This window comes from Galeopterus variegatus, unplaced genomic scaffold (genome assembly GCF_000696425.1).
Source record: "Galeopterus variegatus unplaced genomic scaffold, G_variegatus-3.0.2 Scaffold1520, whole genome shotgun sequence".
NCBI classification, from domain to species: Eukaryota; Metazoa; Chordata; class Mammalia; order Dermoptera; family Cynocephalidae; genus Galeopterus; species Galeopterus variegatus.
Genome location: NW_007727631.1, coordinates 197,243 through 225,106, shown reverse-complemented (window position 1 = coordinate 225,106; position 27,864 = coordinate 197,243). Strand labels below are relative to the sequence as shown.

The following is a 27,864-nucleotide window of genomic DNA, read 5'->3' as shown; positions in this document are numbered from 1 at the left end:
AATTCCTCAGCTTCTGTGCCTCAGTTTCCCCAAAGGCATAGGAGCGAGTTTACAGATTCTCCTCCGGAGTAGCGGCAAAGCTCCGCCTTCTCACGTCTCTCAGCCCTTCCTGCTCGCTATTCCGATTGACGGTCGATCTGACCAATCAGCGCACGATAGGTGAGCGTGGGGGCTGCCCTTCTGGACACACATGCGCACTGTCCGCGCTCGGGAAATGTGGGGATACAGTGCTTTGGGTCGGGTCTCGGGTTGCTGGCGGCGGGGCCTAGGGGTCAGCGCCGCGCCCAAAGACTCACGCTTTGGCACCGAGGCCCGGTGATTCAGTCCTCCCCTCTTCGTGTGGGAGGGAGGCTAGGGCAGGGGACGGGGGATGCGCGGGAACTGGATTAGGTAGTTATAGGTTTTAATCCCGGCTCTGCTGTGTGCCCCTAAACTAGTCTCTCGGCCTCTGAGCCCCCGTTCCTCCGCTGTAAAGTGGGATCAATCGAATCTGAATTGTTGGGACGCTCAGCCCAGGCGTTCCGAGGCACTTGTAGGAGGCGGCAGGATTTGGGAAGAGGCGTGTGGAGGATAGGAATGGGCAGGCGGCAATTCAGGAAACGAATGAATCCCCTGTTGCTTCCCCCACTTTTTCCAGGCATCAGCTGCAACCTAGAAGCTCCAGCAAACGGTTGGTGCCCCTCGGGGACCAGCCTTTCCCGGGGCTGCTGCGGCCAAAGAACCTCAGTCGGGAGGAGTTGGTTGATGTGCTGAGGGCGGCCGTGGTGGACGAGAAAGGTGAGGGGTGGGAGGGACTGCTGCGCAGAGACCCGGGAGCGGATTCCAAACCTTCAGGGGTGTTGGCTGGGTTCTTCACTAAAGCCCTCGGGGTTAAATCCTGGATCTGCTTCCCGCTAAGCAGCATGAGCTGGGAGGAGCCACACAGTCTCTCTGAGCTTCAGCATCGTGGTGATGGGGTTAGGAGGAGGAGGAGTGGTTGCAAATAACTAGAGGGCCTTGCACATGGTACGCACTCAGTAATGGAAATTGCCATAATAAAAAATTGTTTATTGGTGGACAAAACTCAGGCTTTGGAGTCAGACATATCTGGGCTCTGTAATCAGCTTGCTGTGTGGCTTTAGGAAAATCACTTAATTTTTGAGCCTCAGTCTCCATTCAGTGATTTATTCATTTTCTCTACTATGTATTGAACTTACGCTATGTTCCAGGCACTGTTCTAAGCAGGCTATACAATGCTGAAAAGATAGATATGGTTCCTGTACTCAGGAAGCCAACATTCTAGTAGGAGAAATGGATTAATCAGAACACGTTACTAGTGATCAGAGCTATGAATAAACTAAAACGGGGTATTATGATAGGAGGGGGACAGACATTAGATTGGGGACTCAGACCTCTCTGTGGTGTGACATTTGAGCCAGGATGATATGAAGGAGCCAGTGCCATGAAAATCTGGGACAGAGGAAACAGCACATGCAAAGCGGTGCCACTGAGGCGGCAGTGAGCTTGGCATGTGTGAGGAACAGTTCAATGGGGGTGGGGTTGATAATTTATATCTGAGCATTGTCATGGGGCCACATGCTAAGATGAATGAGAAAGTGCTTTGTAAACTCTTTAAGTGCTGCATAAAGATTTACCATTAGTTTTGCTGTTGCTGATGTTCATGTCATATATGTTTCAGGACCTCTAGTGACGTTGAACAAGCCACAGGGTCTGCCAGTGACAGGTATGGGCAGGGGGCTTTGGAAGGGAATGCAGTGAACAGGGGTTTGATGTCTCTATGGGAAGTAATAGCAAAGAGAAGGGGATGGTGGGATGAAGCTTTGGCCTCTGCGAGCAACTTGTACTTTTTCTTATTTTTCAGGAAAACCAGGAGAGCTGACATTGCTCTCTGTGCTGCCAGAGCTGAGCCAGTCCCTGGGGGTCGGGGAGCGGGAGCTCCAGGTTGTCCAAGCACCTGGGAAGTAAGTGGTGGGGGTGATAGGAAGGTAGGAGGACAGGCATCCTTCTGAGGTGGGGAAACAGCTGCTTGGGAGTAAGCTGAGATATTTTCTACAGGAAGATTTGAGATCATAGAGGTAGGATACAAGGACTGTGAAAAGGAAGAGGAAGTGATGGATATGGGTTCCAAATCCTCATGTACAAACTGTGTGATTTAGGCAAAGCATGAAACCTCACTGAGCCTCATTTCCCTTAATCATAAAATAGAGATAATAATACCTGTGCTCAGGGTGCAGTCACTTCTCCAAGCCCATACTCGCAGGCATTGCTAGTCTGTCCATGATATTCTTTCCTCTAACTGCCATGAATTAGAGATGGTACTTGAGATGAAATATTTCTGTAACTCCACAAATTCATGAGCTTGTCTGTGGGGAATTCAGGTATTTAAGAGCTAACATATATAAAATAACTAGTAGAGTGCCTGGTACATGGTAGCTCGCAATTGGTGGTAGTTGTTCTGACATTTGGCTCTGAGCCTCCTGGGGGCCAGGGCAAAATGAGAAGCACATTAAGCTCCATAGTCTTGTCATCGAACAAGGGGAAGCCTTACTTGTTTCTCAGGAGGAGGTCTGCGTGATAGTCCTGGTGCTACTGTTTGGCCTTAAGCAGGTCAGTGTTCCTTCCTTGGGGTCTTTTATTGTGGATGAGCCCAAGGGACTTTAACTGGTGTGACTTGTCCCCTTCCTCCAGTGGGAAGGAGACCTCTGGGCTTGTACTCCTCTGCAGTTGTCCCCAGACAGCAAGCCACCTGCAGAAGTTCTACATCCACTCTCGGAGAGCCCAGAGACCCACAGCCACCTACTGGTGAGAGGTGCTGGGAAACTCCTAGGGGGTGGGGAGATCTCAGCAAGCCACTCTGAGACCCCCCCTCCTGCCCCTTTCTCAGTGCTGTCACTGATGGGATCCCAGCTACTTCTGAGGGGAAGATCCAGGCACCTCTGAAGCTGGAACACATTGATGGGGTCAATCTTGTGAGTCAGGGTCTGGGCAGGGAAGAGGTAGGGTCCTTCCAGATATATTACTCCTACAGAGGCATCAGGGTTATGGACTTGGGATGTCTGGTCTCTTGTCCCTTAGAATAGGCAAGTGACCACTGCCTATACCATGGCCCTGTCCTGAGCCTGTTGGGAGCAGAGAGGGTCTGGTTTAGGTTCCAGGTGTGTAAAGCTTGTTCATTCTTGGCTGGCACCACAAGGTAGTTCCAGTGAAGTCCCCATCCCGAAAGGACATCTTGGAAGGTGTCAAGAGGACCTCCAGCCACTTCCGAGTGGTGGCCACAGGCTCTGGCTGTGCCCTAGTCCAGCTGCAGCCACTGACAGGTAGGTCTGGACTCGGCTTGGGAAGGGAAATGGGTGGAAGGGTGGTGGCACTCAGCAGCAGCCTAGGGAACATTTGATGGGCCCTAAGGGTGTATGCAACCAGGTTCAATTGGAAGCAGCTCCAGGCTCACCCCCCACCAGTTTAGCACCATAGCAGGAAGGAGCAGTACTTGTACCCAGTAGCTTCAACAATTAATTCAGGGTTGCACCTAATAATGAGCAAATTCCACAGGCCAGGTGTCATTGTCCTTACCTGGTCATGTGCCCCTCTCTGGAGGCAGGGGCCCTAGCATTGACCTCACTGACACCACATGATCTGAGAATGGGGTGGTGTTTCCCTAAAGGAAAAGGGAGGTACAATACTGGGTGGGACAGAAAGAGCAGCCACCCACCATTTATCCTGTCCTTCCTGTTTTCCAGTGTTCCCTAGTCAACTACAGGTGCACATGGTACTACAGCTCTGCCCTGTGCTCGGGGACCACACGTACTCTGCTCGTGTGGGCACTGTCCTGGGCCAGCGCTTTTTGCTGCCAGCTGAGAGCACCAAGCCCTCAAAACAGGTACCTAAGCCCACCTGCCTGCTACCTTCTGGGGATGAGTGGTGAGGGTGGGCAGCATCTCTAGGCATTAGCTATGCAGCTTGGGACTGGGAGGCAGCGCTCTTGGCTTCCTAGTCTATCTGTACCCCTGTCTTGCTGTGTGGCCTCAGGCAAGTGACATACCCTCTCCTGGGCCTCATTCTGCATATCTATTCAATAAGGGATTTTAAGTGGCTGATTTCTTTTTTTTTTTTTTTAAAAGATGACCGGTAAGGGGATCTTAACCCTTGACTTGGTGTTGTCAGCACCACGCTCAGCCAGTGAGCTAACCGGCCATCCCTGTATGGGATCCGAACCCGGGGCCTTGGTGTTATCAGCACCGCACTCTCCCGAGTGAGCCACCGGGCCGGCCCTAAGTGGCTGATTTCTAAAAGCCCTTCCAAGTCTGCCATTCTTTGATTCTGTTTGGTACAAGGGGTAAAAAACATTGCGTGTGTTGTTTAAGGTACCTCTATCTGTGCTAACAGAGTAACCCTAAAGTACCAGAGTCTTAATACAATAATTTTCCTCTCATGTTAAGTCCAATTAATGGGAGTGAGTTAGGAGTGGGCTTTGCTCCAAGCAGTCACTCAGGGTTCCAGGCTGTTGATATTCAGCCAGATGAGAGGAGGCAGTGTAGCTTCAGGTGGACAAGGCTTCTGTGGGCCAGGTCTGGAAGTGGCATACATACTTTCACTCACATTCCATTGGCTAGAGCTCTGAGCACATGGCCTCACCAAACTGCAAGGGGGGCTGGGAACTATAGTTGTGCTGGGTGCCAGGAGGAAACTGATTTGGTGAACTCCGAGCCAGGCTCTGCTCCATTGTGAGTGTGTGTGTGTAGAGAGGAAAGGAGTAACAGCTGCAGACCGGAGTCCCTCACTCCCATTTGGTTAAGAGCTGGGTGCTCAGCTGGTTGGAACTTCTGCTGACGTGCCTCTCCCATCCCAGGTCCTGGAGGAGGCCCTCCTCAGACGCCTCCGCGTGAGCCCCTCCCAGGCTGCCCAGCTGCCCTTGCATCTCCACCTGCACTGTCTCCTTCTCCCAGGCACCAGGTCCAGGGACACCCCGATGAAGCTTCTGGCGCCCCTGCCACCTTATTTTTCCAGGACCCTACAGTGCCTGGGGCTCCTCCAACAACAGTCCTCCCTCTGTTCCTAACCATCCCCCCCCAGGGGGGCCATGTTTAAGGACCTTTAGTCACATAAACCTGAGATGACATCCTGGTGCGGCTGCTTGCTTGCTGTGTGGCATCAGGCAAGTGACTTCACCCTCTGGACTTGAGATAATAAAAGTTCCTACCTCATGGTATGGTTTTGAGGATTTGCTGAGGAAGTAAATGTTTATCACAGACCTTCCTTGCTTTCTGCTGAGATGAATATATGGTCTTTTTATTTAGCAGTTTCTGTCTCAATCCTGGATGGGAAGAGATGTCAGATTTTTCTTTTTTTAATTGTGGTAAAATACAAATAACATAAAATTGACCATAACCGTTTTTGAAGTGTACAGTCAGTTGCATTAAGTAAATTCAGTGTTGTGCAGCCAGCACCACCATCCATCTCCAGAATTCTTTTCATCTTGTAAAACTGAAACTTTATACTCATTGAACATTAACCCCCCATTTCCCCCTCCCCCAGGTGGTCAGAATTCTTTCTGTGACTATCTTTTGCTTTAAAAAAATTGATAAATACACCGTACTGGCCAGCCACCAAAAAAAAAAAAAAAAAAAAAGATGTATCAAACATACAAGGAGAGCCTAAAACAGCTCTGTGATTTAAAGAATTATAAAGTGACACCTATATAACCCCGCTTGGGGCATGAAATAGAAGCACCTTCTCCTTCCTTGTAGAGCAGCAGTTTTCAACCCTGGCCCCACATGAGAATCCCCCTCCCCCACCCCTGCAGGAAGCGTAAATCCTCATGCTTCCCCATGGTTCTGCAGCCCAGAGATTCCAGTTTTATTGGCCTGGGGTGGGGACCCTGGCATCAGTCTTTTTTTAAAGTTCCGGAAGGGGTTCTACTGTTCAGTCTGGGTTAGAATCAACTGCCCTGACTTGGGAGAATTCTTCGCTTTTCTTTTTAAGTTTTACCACATACATATGCATCTCTGAACAATGTTTCATTTTGCCTGTTGAATTTTCTGTAAGTGGAATCATGCTGTATATATTCTTTTGTGATTTGCTCTTGCTCCAAAGTGTGAAATGCATCTGTGTTGTATGGCACCTAGTCTGAATTCCAGAGTTTGAATAGAGCAGTTAGGTCACTTAGTTGTCACTATACTGCTGTGAGTCTGCTTGTACACATTTCCTGGTTTAGTTATGCAAGAATTTCTGGATCAGAGCATGTGTATCTTCAGCATGACTTGTGTACTAGTTACCTATGGCTGCAGTAACAAATTACCACAACCTGAGTGGCATAGAACAGCAGAAATCTCAGTTCTGGAAGCCAGAGGTCCAAAATCAAAGTGTTAGCGCCACCTCATCTGAAGACTCTAAAGGAGATTACTTCCTAGATTCACTGATGGTGCCAGGGGTCTCTTGGCTTGTGGCTGCATCACACCAATCTCTGACCCCATCTTCACATGGACTTATGAGCGCCACCTCATCTGAAGACTCTAAAGGAGATTACTTCCTAGATTCACTGATGGTGCCAGGTGTCTCTTGGCTTGTGGCTGCATCACACCAATCTCTGACCCCATCTTCACATGGACTTATCCTCATGTTTGTTTCTTCTTTTCTGACTCTTACAAGGACACTTGCCATTGGGTTTAGGGCCCACCCAGATAATCCAGTATGATTTTATCTGAAGATCTTAAATTTAATTAAATCAACAGACTCTTTTCACACATAAGGTCACATTCACAGGTTCCAGGAAGACATATCTTTTGGAGGCCACCGCTCAACCCACTACAACTAGGAAATACCAAACTTTATCACATGGGTGTAGCTTGTTGGATATTTCATTTTTAGGTGACCTTAGCCCCTTACTGAAGAAGAGACCAAGACCTACTCCATCTGGAGAAGGGCTTGAGTTTAGGGAAGGTCCACCCTTTCTCCTGTGTCTGTGACCATTAGATGTCATTCTGCTGCCAGCCAGCTTATTCTCTGGGGCTGGGGGGACTCCCAGCAGTCAGCAGCTCTGGCAACGTGTCCCTGCCTTCTCATTGCCACATGATCTTGGGCAAGCCACATCTCCTCTTTCAGACTCAGTTTCCTCATCAGTAAAATGAAAGCTTATCCCTCCCACCCCCACCCAAGGATTGGAGATGCCATAGGAGTCCCTGAACAGGAAGCCCATGTTTGTCACCAGGTGGGAGTTCTGGGCCTTGCTGCATACAGCAGCTGTTGATGGCCTCCAGCTCTTGCTGTGGACCTTGGGGTAGAGGGTCTTGCCCCACCTGCTCTTCACCCTCCAACAGAAATGGAGCCCAGAATACTTCACTTGCTGCTTTTTATTTGGCGCTGGATCCAGGACAGGGGTAGTGGGGACTGATGCACGGGCTTCCCTAGCCTCCTGTTGCCCATGCCCCCTGGCCTCTGGAATATATCAATAAGGGGCAGGGGTTCCAGGAGGCTCAGTCTCTTCTCAGGGCATGCTTTGGGTTTGTCGCAGAGTCTGGCCTTGAACTTGCGTTTGGTCTTGACCTTCCTATGGGTGCTAGGAAGAGTTCTGACTTCAAAGGGCAGAGGTGACAAGGCACTTCCAGGATGGGGGCCTTGAAGGTGCTGGGGAGCAACAGCCTTGGTGTGAAAGAAGGGGAAAAGGAGAGCGATGATCAAGGATCTGTCTAGGAAGAGGGTTCTGAGGGAGACAAGCTCTTCCTGGGGCATAGCCAGCCTGGGAGCTGCCCTCTGCCTGTGCCGTCCAGCCCTGACCCCGGTGCTCAGCACTGCCCACCAGGGTGTGAGTCACAATTTGCAGCTCACCTTTTATGGCTTCAGGATGCTGGGTGCCAGCTTGAGATCAAGGTTAGGTGGGAGAGAAATCAAAACCTTGGCTGTAGGTAGAGTGATCAAGGCCTTGCCTGTGGTCGACAGGGCCTTAGAGCCCACCAGCTTGCTGTGCTGCAGTCTGAGGCCCCACCCCTGGGGTCGGAGCACATGGGGAGAAGGCAGCTGGGCCTTGGTGTTGAGGTGGGGGAAGTGGTTAGGGGCTGTGGGAGCAAGGGAAGCTGTGAGGCCCAGGGAGGGCCAGAGGCCCCACAAGGTGTGTGCAGAGGGTCGGGGGGTTGGGGGCGCGGGGTGAGGGCAGATGGAGCCCTCCAGGTTCCTCCTTCAGAGGCAGTGGGAGGAACACAGGAGTCCAACAGACCTGGGTCTGCATCCCAGCTCTGCCCCTTCTGAGCTGTGCGACTTCGGGCAACTTCCTTAAACTTCCTGATACCTTGACTGGAAAACGGGAATGACAGTACCTACCTCGCTAGGTTGCTGTGAGGACTGAAAGAGCTGGTTAGGTGGCAGCACAGTGTAAACTAAGTGCTGTATAAAATATTAGTTCCTTTCCCCCAGAGGCAACTCTGCATGGAGGCAAAGGCAGAATGCTGCAGCAGCAAAACTTGGGCTCTGGAGAGAGATCAACCTGGGATTGAGTCCTGGCATCTTTGAAGTAAATCTAACTGCCTCACAGGGTCACTACTTTGGAGGGGACAACATTCATTTGGCTGTGTATTTAAAAATAATACTTTGTGAATAGTAGCTTTTACTTGCTACTGGTGGCTCTTTGATTGGGGAGCAAATCCGAGTAGCTGGGAGAGGCTTGGAGAGTAGGCAGAAATTGCCTTGGGACACAGGGGTGCTTTGGGGAAATGGTCTTACCCAAGGCCTGGGGGTTCTTTGGGCTCAATGGCAATCTGTTCAAGCAGGAGGGTTGTCTATCCCCACTAGCAAAGGTCATGGTGAAAATGCAGCCCATGCTGGTGCTGGGGGGGTAACACTTCCGAAGACTGGGTTGGACTGCGGATGTGGCACATTCCGCCTTGCCTTTCTTCTCTTTTCTGGAGGCCAAGGTGTTGGCACTGGAGTCTGGCTTCTCAGTGTGCCCCAAGCTCTTGGTCCCAGCAACTTTCCTAGAAGCTGACCTGTGGGTAGGGGTCCCCGAGTCTTTGCCTTCCCCAGAGCCTCGCTGGGTCAGCAGATGAGGAAGTGCTGGGCGGACCCCCATCCGCCGATGACACATGGCCATGGGCTTCTTGATGGTGGAGCCCTCTACCAGGAGCCGGATGCCCACATATTGGGGCACCTCCACGGCAGGCTGTGGGCAAAAAGGGGAGACAAGGCCCACTCAGACAGTAGTGCTAGAATCTTTGGCCCAGCAAGATCCAGAGCAGAGATAAAATTCACTTCTGAGGCACCAGGTCAAGAGATGTTTCTGGGCTGAGAAATGGGAAGCCCACCTCTGTCTTCGAAAGGGTCTGGCCCCAGAGGCCTGAATCAGTACCTAGAGAGCCACAGAGCCCTAGGGGTTAGTAACCCAGAGGAGTGGGGGAGTCCTAGCCATGCCCCCACCAGCACCCCTCCACCCCACTGCCCTCCTAAGCTGTCCCAAGCCCCTGCTGGAATGTGTGGGTCTCCACTTCCACAGGCCACTGCTGATGGACAGCTTTCTGAGCTGAGCCAATCAGGCTCTCTGCAGAGAGAATCTGAGTTATGACACCCAGACAGATAAGAGGCTTGGAGCCTGCCTAGATCCTCACGTGAACACAGGTTATGGAGGAGCAGAAACTAAAAGCCTTAAAGAAGGCAGTCTGTGGAGAGAATGAAGTAGACGGAGGCAGAGGGAAGTGACCAAGAAAGGAGCTCCCTTACAATTTTCAGTACCTCTTAAACCAAGATGTACTTCCTGAGCTGGGCTCTTGGAGAGCCCCCACGCCTCCCCGCTAACAATCCTCCTTTTAGCCTGGAGCTAGTTTGAGGCTCTTCTGTGTCATCAAAGGATACTGGTTAGAATCTATCTAAACATCAGAATTACTTGGCACTTGTTAAAAATACAGCTATTAGAGCTCCAGAATAGCTGGACATGATGAAGGAAAGCTCATCTTTACAGAAGACTCTCAGCTTATATAGAATGAACAATAGAAGTAAAAATACACCATTCTGCAACTCTAACAGGCAAAAATCAAAACTAGATATCAAAACAATTAGGTAAAAAGGATGACAGGAAAATATATAATTTGCACACAGCCTAAGTATCACCTTACAAAGTAGTTAATAACTGCAAAGGGGAGGATGTAACTTATAATGGATAGATCTGCTACCACCCACCTTAACCCATGGTCAAAATTAGCTTCACTAATGGTGAGACACTGACAGTATGTGCCTTGTGATGCCACATGAGGTACCCAGCATCACCTCCGAAGTGTTCTTGCCAAAATGTTTAACCTGAACCTCATCAAGCTGTTTGACCTCACTTCTGATTCACATGACATTCAGACAACAAAGACTAAGTTAAACAACACCACAGGAAACAATCAGATAAATCCAGAATGTGGGCCAGTTCTACAAAACCACCTGCCTGGTCCCTTCAAAAGATCAAAACCATGGGGGAGAAAAAGCACTCGGGCTGTCCTAGATTGAAAGAGATTAAAGAGACAAAAAACAGCGAGGTGTGAACCTTGATTACATGTTGGCCTAAAAAACAAAAACAAATCAGTGATACATGACATTTGGGAGACAACAGGACTTTTGAAAAATGCAGATGCACAGTCCCCAAGCCATACATTTTGGATCATTCTCTAGGGTTAGGGCCTCCTGACCACACCTTTAGAAGACTTTCCAGGTGATTCTGGACTATGAACCAGCATCTAGGAACCACTGCACTACAATGGTACCTTTTCCCTTGGCCTTATCATATTTTCCTGCCCTTGTATTTCGTTGTTTACATTTTTGAAACCAAAATGCCAATATATTAATTTAAGGTATGACTAGTTACTGTAACAAAGACAAGGACACTGAGGTTATGTAATCAGCATGTTCTTTCCCTGTAGCCAAACCTTGACAGAAGCTGAACCCTAATCAGAAAGCACTTAATTAAACTGCCAACAGTTATTTCCAGAGCTCAGAAACCCTTGAAAGTGGTTTTCTGACATTGTTAAAAATCCTATTCTAGGGCCAGACCGTGGCTCACTTGGGGAGAGTGCGGTGCTGATAACACCAAGGCCCCGGGTTCGGATCCTATATAGGGATGTCCGGTTCGCTCACTGGCTGAGCGTGGTGCTGACAACACCAAGCCAAGGGTTGAGATCCCCTTACCGGTCATCCTTAAAAAAAAATAAATAAATAAAAATCCTATTCTATTCTATACATAGACTCAGTGTCTTTTTGGAAGAAGATGAGTAAAATAATAATAATGATAGCAGCTGCCATTAATTGACTCTTACTATAAGTTCATGTATTATATGGGTGATGCCATTTATCATGAATCAACCTTATTAGGTAATAACAACAATAGCCAAAACTTGTATAGGATTTACTATGTGCCAGGCACTATCCTAAAACACTTTGCTTATATCAACTTATTTAATTCTCATAACTGTATGAATTAGGTACTATTTTTATTCTTGCTTTACAGATGAGAAGCTGAGACCGCCTAGAGGTTAGGAACTTGCTGAAAGTTGTACAGCTCATAGTTAAGGGATTTAAACCCAAGAAGTTCCAGTCTATGCTCTTAACACTATGCTATATGCCTCTCTAGAAATACCCATATTAGCTGATTTCATTCTCCCAAACCCCATGAGAATAATATTATCTCCATTTCACAGATGAGGTAACTGAGGCTCAAGGAGGTGAAGTGGCTGTACTAAGTCACCTTGTCAGAACTGGGACTTGAACCCTGGGTCTTGAACTAGGTCTAACTATAGAGCCCTGTGCTTCATTCACTATGGGGCTTCCTGGAAGAAGGTGCAGACTCCCTGAGGTCCTGCCTGGTCTCCACCACTTTACCTGCTTATAGATGAGCTCGAAGCCTCCAGTGTCACAGTTGTGGTCCAGCCGCCAGTCAATGACCACACGCAGGGTGTCAGCTTGCACACCAGCACAGAGCCGGGCGGTGACAGCCGTGGAAGGTGCCATGGTGGGGCTGGCATTGATCTCAATCAACCAGGGCTGGAAGTCCTCACCGAACACAAAGTCAGCACCGTAGAGCTCGAAGCTGGCCTTCCGACACTGCACGGTGTCCTGGGAGGTCTGAAGCGTGTGGATCACGGCAGCCTTCATGCCAGGTACAATGATGGTGGACCAAGCATTCGGGGCTCCCATCTCCTGCAGGTAGGCCTGGAACTTTTGGCTGGACCACATGTTGTCTGGAGGCAGCAGCGGATGCCGATGGCACGAATTCTCCAGGTGCTTCTGGATGGAGTTGTTACACAGGTGCACTGATCTGGGGCAGAGAACAGAAAGCTGAGGTCTGGCCCCTTGTGCCCCTCCCACCCAAACTTAGCGGATGCCGATGGCACGAATTCTCCAGGTGCTTCTGGATGGAGTTGTTACACAGGTGCACCGATCTGGGGCAGAGAACAGAAAGCTGAGGTCTGGCCCCTTGTGCCCCTCCCACCCAAACTCGGGGAGTGCAGGCGAATCCTGGGACCAGCCCCGGGCCTCCCTCGACTGTTCAACTTGAGATGGGGAGGACAAAAAGGATAAAGGCCTGGGACCCACTACATTCTCCTAGGCCCAGAACCAGTCTTATCTCTTAGAACTACTATGAGAGTGCCAACTATGGGGGCCACAGTGTTAAGTCCTTTGTGCACAGTCTCAGTTTACCCTCCCAGTGCTTGGAAGATAAAGAAGGTGGAGTAAGAGATGTTGTAGACAATATTTACAAGTAAAAATAAATAAAGTGGGTAAGAGCAGGGCCCTGTAGTTGCCAAGGTGTGTTCAAATCCCCATCTTCACCACTGACTGGTTATGAGATCTTAGGCAGGTCATTTAACCTGCGTGCTCCTCACTTCTGTACAATGAGGGTAATAATAGTACCCACTCATTGGGTTTTTATGAAGAATGACTGAGATAATCTACACAGAGTGCTTGCATCTTCACATATGAAGCACACAATAATTGATAGCTGTAATTAAGAGTTTCACATTACTGCATCCATTCTTCAGATGTGGAAATTAGGTGTAAATAGGTTTTCACTGGACCAAAACCACACAGCTTGGAAGCTGCAGAGATGGAATTTGAAGCCAGGCCTCAACAAGGCTTTCTTTGGCCTCATGAGTTAATACTGCATCTTGCCTTTCTCCTCTTGAATTTCTCCTGACCTCCCTTTACCCTGCTCTACGTTTTCTTTTTTATTTTTCATATCACATATCACCTTTTGATGTATTAGATAATTTTACTTATGTTCATTGCTTGTCTGTTTCTCCCTGCTAGAATGTGAGCTCTCTTGCTGGGATCTTGTTTTGTTCACCACTGTATCCCAAGTGTTTAGAACAGAGAACGGCACAGGGTACACACTCAGTATCGGCTATAAGGGAGGATGGTTGGATAGATGGAGGGCCTGCCTGCCTGCAGAGTCTGTTTGGAGCTCAGTGCTGCTGCATGATTCCCCTGCACTGAAATCGCCTGTTTGCTCAGCTCCTCAACCAGACTGAGAGCTCAAGGGAGGTCAGCGATGGGGCTCACTTGTCCAGGTTCTTCAGGGAGAATGGCTGTGTGGAGAAGCGGATATAGCTGTCATGGTAGAACCACACAGTAAGAGGGTTCCAGTCGGTCACCAGGAACCACTGTCTCAAGTCAAACTTGGTGCCAAAGATGAGCAGGGGCCGCTCAACATACTTCTGCACCACCCACTTGCCATCCTTCATCATCATGGGGTTGCAGTCCACAAGCTTCAGCACCTCTTCCAGGTGGTCCATGCACGTGATGCCTAAGGGGGAAGGAAGGCAGTAAGGCGCAGTAAGGCTGGGAGCAGGGCCAGCGGACCCAGGGCAGCTCAACAGAAGCTCTCATCCCCATGGAAATGATAGTTCCAAGTGGGGAAGGCTGCCTCCCTCAATCAGAACCCTGCTCCCTTTGGAAAAGCTGAGAACTTGCTAAGGACTTTTAATTTTTCTAATTAATTGTGTTTGGTTGAAAAGGAATATATACATGGATAAAAATGTCAATAGTACTGGGCTTTCTTTTTTTTTTTTAAAGATGACTGGTAAGGTCATCTTAACCCTTGACTTGGTGTTGTCAGCACCACACTCACCCAGTGAGCTAACCAGCCATCCCTATATAGGGATCCGAACCCGTGGCCTTGGTGTTATCAGCACCACACTCTCCCGAGTGAGCCATGGGCCGGCCCAGTACTGGGCTTTTTTGAAAAATCATGTGCATATATTATTTTTCCCCCCAATAATTAACAATATAAAACAACAAAAACAAAAATGAGTACAAAAGGGCATGTGATAAAAAATATGTCCCCTTCTCTAGAGGCAGCCAACTGTTGCTTCCAGGTCTTTATGGGTATCCTTCCAGGTTATGTGAGTCTATATCCAGTTTCACAGGATTATATAAATTAAAGCATTGTAAGAATTTGGGATAGTGCTTGGCACATGATGAGCACTCAGTAAACTCTTAACTCATATCGTTATTATTACCCGTAGAACAGATTTCTAGCTGGAGATTTGCTAACTAGGGTATGTGCACTTTCCATTTTAAATTGCCGAAGATGTTCTACCAATCTGCACTCTCAGAGAGGAAGTATGAGATTGCGTGTTTGCACACATCCCACCCAATACTGATTGACTGATTGATTATTTTGGCCATTCTCCTAGGTTGAAAATGGTATCTCTCTCTATCTCTCTCTTTTTTAGTTCTCATGGCTTGTGGAGTGGTCTTATTCTAATTTTATGTTTTATAATGAGTGGAGTTAAGAAGCATAAGAAATATGCTTACAGGGCATGATTTTAATGCTGGTAAAAAACAGAATCATGGTAGAAACCAAACACACATACTCACAAATCACTTTCATTCCTTCACTGTTTAGCCTCCAAAGCAGCCTGATCACCTGCCAGTGGTACAGAAAAACTTGTGCCTGTTTCCCAGATCAGATCCTTTCTCAAATGGCCAGATCAATTACCAAGATTCCTAAGAACATGATGTCTTGTGTAACAAAAATTAAGACTGTTCATGCTATTTGACCCAAGCAATTTCACTTCTAGGAATTTATCCTAAGGAAATAAATGGAAAAGACCTCAAAGACATCTGCACATGATGTTCGTCACAGTGTTGCTTGTAAGAGCAATAAATCAATCAATCAACAAATAAAAAGGAAAAAATGGAGGCCATCTAAATAGCCACTGGAAAAGGATTAGATAAGTCTATAACGATCATCTAAACCAGATTAGGCTCATTCGATTTTAGCTGTAAAACAGAATGAGGTAAGAGCCGTGAAATAGAATGAGGTAAAATTGAATGAGGTACAGTATAAATGTACCATACATTTATATAAAATCCCAAAACAGGCAACACTGATCTATGGTATTGTAAGTCAGGATAGGTGTTAACATTTTGGGAAGGTAGAGATTGGGAGGGGCCCTCTAGGATATAGGTAATGTTTTATTTTTTGGCTCTGGGTGCTGTTTCCACGATTGTGTTCACTTTATGACAATTCATTGAGCTATATACTCACAATGGGTATCTTTTTCAATGAAGTATATCATATATACACTTCAATTAAATTTTTTAAAAATGGAGATAAAATGTTAAAATTTGGTGCCAAGGTATATGGAGATTCATTGTATTATTCTCTCTACTTTTGTGTACATTTGAAAGTGCCTATAATAATAAGTTAAAAACAGAAAAAAATAAAATAAAAATCTAGATTTACTGAAATGGAATGATCTCCAATATTGTTAAGAAAAAAGAAAGGTGCAAAACAGAAATGAGTTATACTAACTGATAGGGAAAGATATAATAAGTGAAAAAAAGAAGATACAGAACAGGATGTTCTTGTTTAAAATAAAACACACATATATGCACTCCAAATGCATAGAAGAAAGTATAGAAAGAAACACACCAAAAGGTTAACCGAAGTTAACTCTTAGTGAAATCAAGGGTGGCTTTTTTGCTTTCTTGTTTTTCTTTAAGCAATAAACTCTTATTTTCATAATTGGAAAAAAGCAACAAAACTAATCTCTAAGATTAAAAAAGAAAAGAACCTGTCGTTGCTGATTTTGATGTAACATCTCAAGAGGAGTGTCCCACAGTGTCTGGAGCTGCAACAGCTTCACCTGGACATAAAGAAACTCACCCAAGGACAGTATTTGGAGGGACCTGGTGCCAAAAGTCTGTTTTCTCTATCCTGGGAATCCTTACAGTCTTTAAAGGCTGGGCTAATGCACTGCCCCAGCTTGCTGGCTGTCCTGTTCAGATTCCATTCACACTTGGCTGAACAGCCAGAATAGTAGTTAATAACAGCACTATATAGCAGTTCCTATGGAAAGGCACAGCATCTAAGTACTTTATGTACATTATACCCATTTAATCCTCTGGAGTAGGTATTGGCTCCATGTTTTTGATGACAAGATGGGGCACAGAAGAGCTTAACCAACCTGTCCAAAGTCTTCCAGGTAGCAGGAGGCAGAGCTTGGGTTTGAACCCAGGGGGTCCAGCTCCCAGCATCCGTGTTCTTCACCACTATGCTATTATACCTAAAGATACCCTGGTTGAATCTGAGAGCCCTTACATGACAAGCAACTAACTGCACGTGACTATCCCCAATCCTATCTAAAGCATTAACCCAAATTCTGAGGGCAGAAGAGGAAGACCTGGCATCATCATTACAACAGCCAACGTGTATGTGCTGAGCTGTAGATGAACTATTTCATTCAATCCTCACCTTGTAGGAGGTATTATTATCATCTGCATTTCACAGATGAGGAAACTGAGGTTTAGGGAGGTGATATAACTTGCTCAAGGTCACACAGAATATTAATAGCAGAGTTGGGTGCCAAACTACTCAGGTAGTTTGGCTTCAGTAGTGCCTGCACTATTAACCTCCATGGCCTCTAGTGGGGGATGCAGGTAATTGGGTAGTGGTAGGAAGCAGGGGCTGATCCCCACCTCGTCCGCGGGATTTGGCTCCTGGCTTCACAATCCAGACGTTGTGATCCCCTTCCATGTCGATCTGGGGTACCACAGCCCGGAGCTGCTGCAGGACATCCTCACAGCGCTGGACCTGAGAGTCGAGGTGCCTGAGTTCTGCCCCCTCGCTGTGGGGAGATGATGGGACTTGAGCAGGGCCTGGGGACAGGTGGGTGGACAGGACAAGGGGAGACATAGGCCCCCCCTGGCCATGGTCCAACCAGCCTTGTCACCCCTTCCCCTAGAGATCCCCTTGTCTCTCCCAAACCTCCATCCCCACCCTCAAGCCACCCGCCAAATCCTAACCTGCCCAGACTACGGGAATGGGAAATGTTGGGAAAATTCCATTTCCTCCAACCCCACCCCCGGACTCCAACACTCTACCTTCTGCCACCTCCCTTCCTATTACATTAAAATTGCCTTTGGCAGAATATAATCATTTCAGCTCCTAATGATGGAGTACCACTATGTACCAAGCACTGTGCCAAGGGCTTTCCATATATTATCACTCATCCTCTCAACAGAGCTGCTGGAGAAGTATTACTGGTCCCATTTTAGAGAAAGTAAACTGAAGCTTGGAGAGTTAAGGGACTTGCCCAAGTCCACATGCTGAATTGAGTGGCTGAGCTAGGATTCAAACTGCCTGATTCCTTCATCTGCTGTTGTTTTTTGCAGTTCACTTTCCTCCTAATTCGGACCTAACCCTGGTTGATAAGTGGGCCCATCCTAGCCTAATTTCAAGCACATCTGTATCATGCTTCTCTCTGCTTTGTTCTCTTCCCAGCACCTACCACCACCTGAAACATACACTTACCTGTGTCCCCTCACTAGAACGTAAGCTCCCGAAGAGCAAGAACATTTTTGTAGTTGTTCTCTGTTGTATTCCCATCCCCGAGCACTACACCTGCACATCAGGTGACCCCTAAAAATTTGTTACATGAGTGAATGGTTGGCTAAGTAAGCACTTTGGCAGGAGCTGGCCTTAGCAACTGGGCTGTACAGACAGGGGTTTATGGATAAAGACGGACCCTGTTCCCTACAGGACAAAATGTCCTGAGCTAAACCAGGTCACAAAATACCCCGGATAGCTGCCTTGTCCACATTCTCCCACTTCTTTGCTTCTAACTGAATAGGAAGGAAGCCTCCACTAGCTGCTAACCTCTCTTTAACCTCTTAGCCCCTGTATGTCTCCAGCCATGGAAAACTTATCTCTCTTTTAATGAGGGGGCAACAGCCACTGGGGAACAGTGGCAGGAACAGGGAAGGCCAGATGGAGAGGGTTTGGCAAGGTCTCCCAGGAATATTCACACCTAAGTCCTGACAAACTTTTCCATGGTCCATGGCACAAAGTATGTGCCCAGTAAATCTGTGATGTGGCCCAGGAAAGTGTCATATGGGGGGGTAGGGCATGTATAATTTGCAAAAGTACGAATATATTCAACATGACAATATGATTTTATATTTAGCAAAAAGAAAAAAAACCAAACAACAACCAGTGTTTTTGTGGAAAGTCAACCTTAATAAAAGCTTGGCTGGTGAGGTGTGGATTTGTAAAACAAAAGTTGAGAAACATAGCAGTAAATATTGAATGAATGAATGAATGAATGATAATTGTCTGTACTGAACCACTCAGCACTATATGTATCTTATAGGATGCATTCTTTTGTGTAATCCCATCTTTTGAGAGGCTCCTACAGGCCTCTAGAACTTGTCTCCACATCAGGAATAAAAAGGACTTGGGTGCTTTACACCTAATGTTTTACCTCAGCCTTGATAATTCTTAAGTTTAGGAAGGATGGCTTTACATTTTCTGGTAGCTAAGTGGAAAGAATAGGGTCACTTAGTTGTCATTTTCTGACATGTAGAAAAGATACAAATGAATTATTTGCTAATGATGTGGGTCTGCTGATTATATCATTCATTAGTTCTTCATTTTCCCCTGCTGGGGAATGAAATCCATCCATTCCTTTCTGTCAGTACCACCCCAGCTGAGACCCTTAGCACTCCCACCTGCCTTGTTGCAGACCTCCCACTGTGAGCTGTGTCCCCCTGGAGGGCAGCAGATGCACTTCATTTCTGGACCCTGGCACAGTGCTTGGCACACAGGAAGTGCTCAAAAAATGCTCACTGAGTGTTCTCCTGCCATCAGGGGCCTTCTCCCTCTAGTCCCTCTTGCATGCCTCTGATAAGTGCAATCTCCCAAAGTAGCACCAGTCTCTTCTTGATACTCCCTTCCCCTGCTCAAGAACGTTTTCCCTAAGTGTGTTCTGAAAAAACTACTACCCCTCCGATGCTTGTGGGAGGGAGGGTGCTGGGGCCAAATGAAGACACTGCATGCTCCATCTCTCTTGGGGGTTCGCACCACCAGTAGGCTCTGAAAAGTCCTGCATCAAGGAAACCTGTTCAACTTTGTTCAACCCAGTGTTTTCTAAACTTGATTGACCACAAAAGCCCTTTTTTCATAAAATCTGTTTACTTCCTAATTAGCTTCCTGTGCAACACACTCTGGGAAATGACCTCCAGGATACAATCTAAATGACTTAGATTCCTGTTCTTTTTTTTTTTTTTTTTTTAAAGATGACTGGTAAGGGGATCCCAACCCTTGAATTGGTGCTGTTAGCACCACGCTCACCCAGTGAGCTAACCGGCCATCCCTATATGGGATCCGAACCCGGGGCCTTGGTGTTATCAGCACCGCACTCTCCCGAGTGAGCCACGGGCCGGCCCTTGATTCCTGTTCTGTGAGTGGATACTATCAGCCTATGCTGAGCACATAATACAATTTATCCTATCTAATTCCACCATTGAGGCAGACATTATTTTTATTTATTTATTTATTTAAAAAACATTTTTTGGCAGCCAGCTGATACATGGATCTGAACCCTTGACCTTCAGACATTATTTTTAAATCTATTTTGCATTCGAGAAAAGTAAAGCTCATAAAGATTAGCAATGTTCCCAAGGTCACAGAGCTTGGAAGTTGCAAAGCCAGGATTTGAACTCAGGTCTACTTGACAGCATGGGCCATGATCTTAGTGACTATGCTACACCAAGAACCAGGAAGAGTGGCTTGGATCCTATTATGGAGGCAGTGGGAGCCCTTGAGGGCTCCTGAGCAGGAGAGTAGCACGGCGAACAAAGTGGGGAGGCTTGGGGAAGAGGTGGGGGCTGTGCTAGACAGAGCAGATCTGTCCCTAAGCACCTGTCCATGCCCCATGGCCCTGGCTGTGGAGGTACTCACTGGACCACTTGGTAGTAGCGCTGGAGGAAGAAGGACCAGCCCTCAGGGCTGAGGTACAGGGGAGCTTCCAGGTCCTTGTCGATGTCCGTGTGGGCTAGATTGTTCAGGTGCTCCTCACATGCACACAGAGCTTCATCTACAAACTCTGGGGACACTGACACTGGCTTTTTTTCCTGTTTCGTGGGCTGTTTGTTTCCTGTAGGGACAGGGAGGAGCCTGTCACTATCCCACATCAAGACAGTAACCTGACACATGCCACAGCCCCCACTGTCCCAAGGCCTGTCACTTACCTGAGACCTCACCCTAAAGATACCTGAGGTCCAGCATAAACTTAGATCCTCTACCACCCTGGGACTCGTCACTCACCTGAGACTCTAGTGCCTTGCCCTTAGCTCCCACTGTGCCAGGACCTGTCGCTCACGTAAGGCTCCATCCTAAATGTCCCCAAGGCCTCAACAGCACTTATACCTCCAACACTTACCTACAGCCTCTCTGCCCCTGGGTCCTCTGACATACCTGAGACCCTGCCTAAAATGCCCCTGGAAGCCTTGGCCTAGGTGAACCCAGTATACATGAATCCCCTCCCCCAAATCTAACATGGCTTAAGTCCCAACACACACCAGAAATTCAGACCCAGTCCCAGAATCCTGATATACATTTACAATCATTAACACACTGATAGGCTGACCTGTATATGCAATGCTACCACACACGAGGCTCTGATGCACACCTGAAAGTGATACACTAGAAAATGACCCCTCAGAGGATGCAAACTCACAGCCCTGACTCACCCCTGAACATCTGACCTCCATTTGAGCCCAACACTACAAAAGCTTAAGGCACAGGGTCTCTGGCCACACCTCAGGTCTTTGTGCCCGTTCCCCTCATCCTGGAACACAACAGTCTTCCTTGTACATGACACATCCGGGAGACAGCAATGAGAAGGTCTCCATCTGGAAGAGGCAGGGATTTTCCTCCTTCCTGTAGAGCTGCCTCTTACTTTCCTGAATCCCTCGCTGATGGGTCCCTGGATTATAGGACTAGGGCTTGGAAGTAGGAGCTAAATCCAGAGAGGGAAAAGGCAAGCAATGGGATGCGCCAGAATGTAGTGAGGGTTCCTCCCTGTGACCCCCTCCACTCCAGTTGTTCCTTATGTTCAGGCACAAGGGATCCTCGGGCCACATGTGAACTGCCTGGTTTCACTGCTTCCTCCTCCTCAGAAACCTGAGCTGCCCATGGGCAGGACCATGTCTTCTTAGTCTGTCCTCTTTAGGGTGCTCGGCCACATGCCAGGCCAAAGGGAGGGCTGAATGAGGCAGTGAATTGATTAATGAATGGATCAGAAGACAGGTGTGTAGGTAGTTGGGACAGAGGATGGATGAGTGGATGGACTGGAGGATATATAGGTGGTGGGTAGGAGGATGGAAAAGCAGGTGGACAGATGGGTGGATGGATCTGTGGAAGGACAGATAGGGGAGTGGATAGATGTATAGGGAGTGTGAAGCTGGTGTCAGGTAGATGAATGAGATCAACAGTGGGTGGGTAGGTGGGGGCTGGGTAAATGAAGGGATGGATAGATGGGAGGGTAGACAGATGAACAGACTGGTGATGGATGGGCAGATGAATGTGGACAATGCATCAATATGTGGATGAACAAGTGGGTGGAGAAGTGGGAGGATGAGCGGGTGGGAGAGTGGAGGTAACCACGTACTTACCTGAGGCCTCTTCCTCTTCTGCCTGGATAGAGTATGACTTCCATTCAGACTTCACCACCAGCTTGAGGACGTTGCGGGCAGCTGTCAGCCAGAAGTCCTCTGCTCCCGGGGCAGGGGATACCCTGCTCAGCCCCTAGGCTCGAGGCTGTTCTGGTTCCGGAACCTGATCATGACTTGCCCCATTTTGGATCTGGAACCTGACTCTACCTTTTCTGATTCCAGAATATGGGTTAGGACCTGGTTCCTGTTTCAGCTGTAGAACCAGACTCAGAATCTGACCTGACTTGGCTCATATTCTGCCTTCAGAATCTGAAGAACCTATTGTCTGATTTCCTTCTTCTGTTCCTGATCACTTTTGATATTTATTCTAGCCTGAGAACTAGATCTTGGCCCAAAACCTATTTTAGATTTAGAATATAATTTAAACCTAGCATCTGATCTAAATCTAAATTCTGACCTGAATTTAGAACATATTCTGGAGGTAGAACCTATTTTGCCTTAGAAGCCCGAAGCCCACACCTTTCTTTGGAACCCGATCCAGCCAATGGGACTTGATATATGCCTGGAACCTATTCTGGATTCCAAACTTAACCAACAGGCCACCTTTTAGAACCTGCTATAAAATATAAACTATACTTCCTAAGCTTTTCTGGAGGCCAGGGTTGACCAGGCTAGGAGGCTCACGAAGGGAGAGCACAAAAGGGAAATATACAGACTGGGGATATAGAAGGGAATCTGGAGGGCAGATGAGGGCATAGGGAGAGGCTCATTGCTCTCCAATATCAGCCAGAGCTCTAGTCCTGGTCCTTCAGTCTGTGAGGTCCAGGCATGGGGCTGGGGGTCTCCTTACCTATGAAGGCTTTTTTGTCATCCTCAGCCCCCAGGCGGTAGCAGCGTGGGAAGAAGGAGTCAGCATCAGCCTCATCAAACCATGGCAAATTCCGGAGATTGAGACATAGACCCACCTATGGAGTTAGTTGCTGAGGGTCAGGGTAGGACTTGCTAGAGAGCTCCAAGGGACTCTCCCATACTCAGCATGCACCCAGACAGCTCAGGGAGACCCTGCCTGGATGCTCTCAGAGCCTCTGCCCCACTGGCTAGGCATGACTTGCTCACATCTATCCCCATGTGTTCGCCTGAGCTGTCCCCTCTGCCGAGAAAGCCCATATCCCTCCTGTCCACCCTTTCACATCATGAAGGGACTGTCTCCTCTAGGAATCCTTCCCAGCCTCCATAATATAACAGTAGGTCACAATTATACAGCCATTCATCCTTGCCACAACCCCAGAAGATAGGCCTTATTGCTAGTGTTATTTAAAGATGAGGAAACTGAGGCTCAGAGAAGCTCAGAATGGTTTTATCAGCCAGAATGGGTATCCTCTGCTCAGGACAGAATGACTTGCTTATAGTCATTGTATTTGGTGTTAGTTCTGGCTACAGATCCCATTTGAATCCTTGAGTCCATTTTACTCATTATGTCTACATGTGCCAGATACCATGCAGGGCCGGATTTGAATTCAAGCCTGTCAGACTCCAAATCCCACTGATTTATACACCCTTCCCTCCTCCTGAGAGTTCTCTCTACTGACAAGAAGAGCAGGGAGCAGGGCTGCCAGCCAAGGGCTAGGGGGTTGGAAGCTGCCCTTCCCACTCCCGAATTCAAGCCTGTCAGACTCCAAATCCCACTGATTTATACACCCTTCCCTCCTCCTGAGAGCTCTCTCTACTGACAAGAAGAGCAGGGAGCAGGGCTGCCAGCCAAGGGCTGGGGGGTTGGAAGCTGCCCTTCCCACTCCCCTGGGGAGCCCACCTTTGTGGTAAAGGAGCCAGCCCGGGTGTAGTGGTTTATCATCTGATCCTTGGAGAGGAAGCGACAGTCCAGCACGTCCCGCCGAGAGGTCCAGATGAAGTAGGGGGTCTCGTTCCGAACCATGCGGGACTGGGGAGGGGGGGGCAGGAGGCCGGTGTGGGCAGAATAGCCTGGGCAGCTTCTCCCTGCTCTGCTGAGCAGGGTAGGTGAATAGGAAGGACACAATGCTTCCAAGGCGGCCTCTGGCCCACACGCTATCTTTGTATAAGGCAAGAAGAGACATCTCTCCCTCTAGGGCATGTGCTTGGTAAGCAGACAGCAGGCCAGCTTTTCAGCCTCCCTTTGGCTGTGTGTCCCTAAGCAGTGACCAAGCTGCACAACTGAATGCCACACCTTGTCCTGGCCTGTGGCCACCAGTGACTCCAAACCAACCAGCACACAGCAAAGACAAAGGCTCTTTCATGGACTGCATCTTTCTCTATCCTACCTACAACTCTGGGAGGTAAGATTATTAATTACCAATAACACCGCGCAGCAGGCCCTGTTCTAAGCCCTTTATGTTTAATCCTCCACTCAATCCTCACCACAACCCTATGAGGTAGGGGCTACTGTTATCCCCACTTCACAGATAAGGGAACTGAGGCACAGGGAGGCTAAGGGACTTGCCCAAAGGCTCACGAGGTTGAGCCATATGAAATTGCCAGTATTATTAAACCGTGCCTGACAGGCTGGCTAGGTGGCTCAAGTGGTTTACAGCACAGCCTTGTAACTCTAAGGTCAAGGGTTTGGATCCCCATACTGGACAGCCACCAAAAAGTAGAATAAAATAAACCTTGTCTGACATACAGAAATGGAAATTTCTTATAGTTCAACTAATGAACTATAAATAGTAAGTGGAGGTGCCAAACTCAAACCCAAGTGTCCTCATTCAATATTTGTGTCCTTCACACCATCATACCAGCCTCTTTCAGAGCTTTTTAAGCCCTTCCTTCCAGCCTTCACTTGCCAAAGGCGGAGGAATTATGGGGTTTTTATCTGGAAGGGGGCATTACCATGCACAGAGGTTGTGCTGGCTTCTGATAAAACCTAGCAGAGCTCTGAATCCCAGGCCAGCCTTGTCTGAGCCCCGCTGAGTCCCTCACCACTCTACCGGCTTTTCCAGCCTTTAGAGAAGCAATCAGTTTTTACTATAGATGGGGAAACTGAGGGCCAGAGAAGAAAAGGACACATCTAAAGTCATCCAGCTAGAAGCCAGTGCTCTCCCTCTGACTAGGCAGCCTCTGCTAGCCCCCCGCCTCATCTTGGCCCCCAGGGCCCTCACCATCAGAGCATGTGTCCCATCCAGGTCATCAAATTCCAGTAAATCATCCAAGTCCAACAGTGGTGGTGGCTGGAACTCCTCGTCCTCGTCTTCATCCTCTGTGGATGCAGAGCCCAGGCCTGATGAGGCCCCTGTCCCTGCCCCAGAGACCTGTAACACCTCAACTCTGGGACAGTGGGAACCAAAGAAAAGGGACTCAGGCAGGGGCATCTTGTGGAAAGGTAGGGACTGCTCACCGTTCTCAGTAGTGTCGCTGTCACCCATCACTGAACTATCCAGATCCTTCTGGGGTGGTGGCAGGATGGTTCCCGTGTGATGGACCATCTTCTTCTCCACCCAGCCCCTCCGGCGCAAAAGACACCGGATCACTGGGTAGTGGCCTTGGATCATAAAGATCTTTTTCTGCTGTAAGGTGAGAGATGGATGCTTGTTCAGTAAGTATCGCCTCAGTGTCAGATATAGTGGATATGATGGTGTATCAGAGTTATGGTCTCTGTCTTCAGGAAATTTTTATATTGCAGTAGGAGAGACAGATTATAAACAAGTAGAGATAAATATGCAGAGTAATAATGATCATAGTAATAGCTAATATCTATCAAGTACCTACTATATACTAAGCTCTTATATGCGTTTTTATTAGATACTGTTATCCCCATTTTACTGGTTATGAAACAGAGGCATAGAGAGGTTGAGTGGTTTGCCCAAGACCACACAGTGGTTAAGTGAAAAAGCAGGCTGGTTTAAATCTGAACTTAAATCTAGGCAGGCTGGTTTCAGAATATGATATTTAGGGACCCAGAGAAACTACTTAGAAATACATGGTCAGGGAAGGTTGAAAAAGAGCCACCGATGTACAGAGCTGGGCAAACGGCAGTTCAGGAAGAGAGAAAAGCATGTGCAAAGGCCTTGAGGCTGGAGAGAGGCCAGAGGGACTGAACGGAGGCCAGGGTGAGAGGAGTGTGAAAAAGGAGGGGAGAGATCCTGAGGAAGTAGGCACTGGCTAGACTGTGGAGGGCCCTGAGGCCTTGCAACAGATTTGGGTTTTACAAGTTTGGCTTGCTGCCAAAGATGGAGGGGACAGGGATGGTGGCAGACCTGTTAGAAGGCTGTTGTGGTTTGCACAGCAGAGATATCACAATAGCTAGCTAGGATGAGGGTAGTTACAGTGGAGATGGGGGAGAAGGTGCTAGAATTGAGGTTTGTTTTGAAGATACAGATGATGACTAGTTTTGCTGATGGGATTAGATGTGAGGATGTAGAAAGAGAAAGATCAGACTTAAGGGTGAGCAACTGAGAGATCTCGAAGGCCAGAGACTGGAGAGGGCGACAGGCTTGGGCAGGAAAATCAGAGCGTAGTTTGGGGCATGAGTTTGAAATGCTTGTAAGTTCTCTGGGTGGAGATGTCAAGTAGGGGGCAGGCTCTACGGGGTGTGGAGTTAAAGGCTGGGCTGGAAAGGGCATGTAAGAGATGCAGCACACTGACTGGACTCAGCATGGAGACAGCCACGGACTGGGGAGGGATCCAGGGAACCAGTAATGTCCGAGGAATCATCAAAGGCAACAGAAAAGTAGCAGCCAGGGAGAGAAAAGGAAACTGGGGGGCCGGCCCGGTGGCGCACTCAGTAGACTGCGGCGCTTGGGAGCGCGGGGGCGCCACCGTGGGTTTGGATCCCATATAGAGACCGGTCCGTGGGTTCGGATCCCATATAGAGACCGGTCTGCTCACTGGCTGAGCGCGGTGTGGGCATGACACCAAGGGTTGCGATCCCGTTGCCGGTCGCGGTACGGGCGTGACACCGAGGGTTGTGATCCCGTTACCGGTCACGAAAAAAAGACAAAAAGGAAAAAAAAAATACTTCTCGTCAAGGAGTCCTAACTTATTTCTCGGGCCGGCCCGTGGCTCACTCTGTAGAGTGCGGTGCTGATAACACCAAGGCCATGGGTTCGGATCCCGTATAGGGATGGCCGGTTCACTCACTGGGTGAGCGGGGTGCTGACAACCCCAAGTCAAGGGTTAAGATCCCCTTCCCGGTCATCTTATTAAAAAAAAAAAAAGAAAAGAAACTGGGAGTGGGCAGTCAGACGCTACTGGGGAAGGGTGCGTGGGGCAGTAGCAGAGAATGACACAAGCTGCCCACCCAAGATCAGGACAGAAAAGAGGCTGCTGGATTTGGCTCCTTGGAGGGCATCGGAGACCTTAGAGTGGTTTCTGATGGCAGTGGGGAAGGGAGGGAACCAGAATGGAGGGAGTGCGTCTCAGGTGAGGAAAGAGTGAGTAGTCAATTCTGCCAGAAGCTTGGCTCCGAGGGTGAGGGGGGAGAGAAAAATGGGGCGGTAGTTGAGGACGGGTGTGGAGTCAAGATTATTATTATTCTTTTCTTTTTTTTAAAAGGATGTGATTAAATAGTGCAGGGAGGCAGGCTGAGCCGCCCTTTCTAAACACTCCCCCCATCTCCGACCTTGACAGCTCTGTCCACGTGGATTTTGGCGTTTCTGAGCCGGCCCATGTGGTGAGACGCCTTGGAGAATCCTGGCCAGAGGACAAGGGAACCTGCAGAAAGATGCGGAGTAAAGGCCGGGTGGGTTGGGGGCTCGGCCTAGGGTCTCAGTCTAGGTTTCTCCGATGTCCCTTCTCTTTTTGCATCCTTCATCCGAATGCCCGTCCCCCGCCGCTCCTCTCCCGACCCCCTCTCCTTCGACCCCGGTTTGTTCTCTTCCTCGCGGCCGTCGCAGGCTGGGGCTGGCGGGCCGCTCTGGGCCTCACCGTCCTGCGGCGGGGGATCCTCCAAGGCCGGGGTGTGCGGGGTGCCGCGGGGGG

The 27,864-nt window shown here is 48.5% G+C and overlaps 2 protein-coding genes across 3 annotated transcripts; one reads left to right on the top strand and one right to left on the bottom strand.

Moving 5' to 3' along the window:
• The first annotated feature begins 190 nt into the window (after positions 1–190).
• RPUSD3 (RNA pseudouridylate synthase domain containing 3) lies at positions 191–11,912 on the top strand. 2 transcript variants are annotated; one of them, XM_008577483.1, is made up of 9 exons: positions 191–315; positions 638–777; positions 1,679–1,723; positions 1,862–1,961; positions 2,695–2,802; positions 2,885–2,969; positions 3,194–3,317; positions 3,738–3,877; positions 11,652–11,912. In XM_008577483.1, exons 1-9 carry the CDS (start codon positions 191–193, stop codon positions 11,658–11,660), a joined length of 876 nt encoding a protein of 291 aa, XP_008575705.1. In that variant the 3' UTR covers positions 11,661–11,912. The 2 variants fall into 2 exon arrangements, with proteins under 2 accessions (XP_008575705.1, XP_008575704.1); XM_008577482.1 differs by lacking the exon at positions 11,652–11,912 and adding an exon at positions 4,847–5,218.
• TTLL3 (tubulin tyrosine ligase-like family, member 3) lies at positions 5,266–27,615 on the bottom strand. The gene is given in 17 exon segments (XM_008577484.1): positions 5,266–6,372; positions 6,496–7,321; positions 7,323–7,389; positions 7,392–7,506; positions 7,509–7,620; positions 7,808–8,048; positions 9,001–9,145; positions 11,833–12,268; positions 13,513–13,756; positions 16,939–17,087; positions 20,201–20,396; positions 21,916–22,014; positions 22,766–22,880; positions 23,726–23,854; positions 25,047–25,144; positions 25,283–25,451; positions 27,506–27,615. Coding segments are annotated over 16 exon segments (2,487 nt in total). The 5' UTR covers positions 27,554–27,615; the 3' UTR covers positions 5,266–6,372; positions 6,496–7,197.
• Positions 27,616–27,864: the final 249 nt, after the last annotated feature.

Excerpts from the sequence above, each read along its gene's own strand:
- RPUSD3 (XM_008577482.1), top strand. The coding sequence starts at position 191 with ATGCGCACTGTCCGCGCTCGGGAAATGTGGGGATACAGTGCTTTGGGT. Across the intron at positions 778-1,678 it reads GGCCGTGGTGGACGAGAAAG|GACCTCTAGTGACGTTGAAC; the intron begins GTGAGGGGTGGG and ends TATATGTTTCAG. Across the intron at positions 2,803-2,884 it reads AGACCCACAGCCACCTACTG|TGCTGTCACTGATGGGATCC; the intron begins GTGAGAGGTGCT and ends CCCCTTTCTCAG.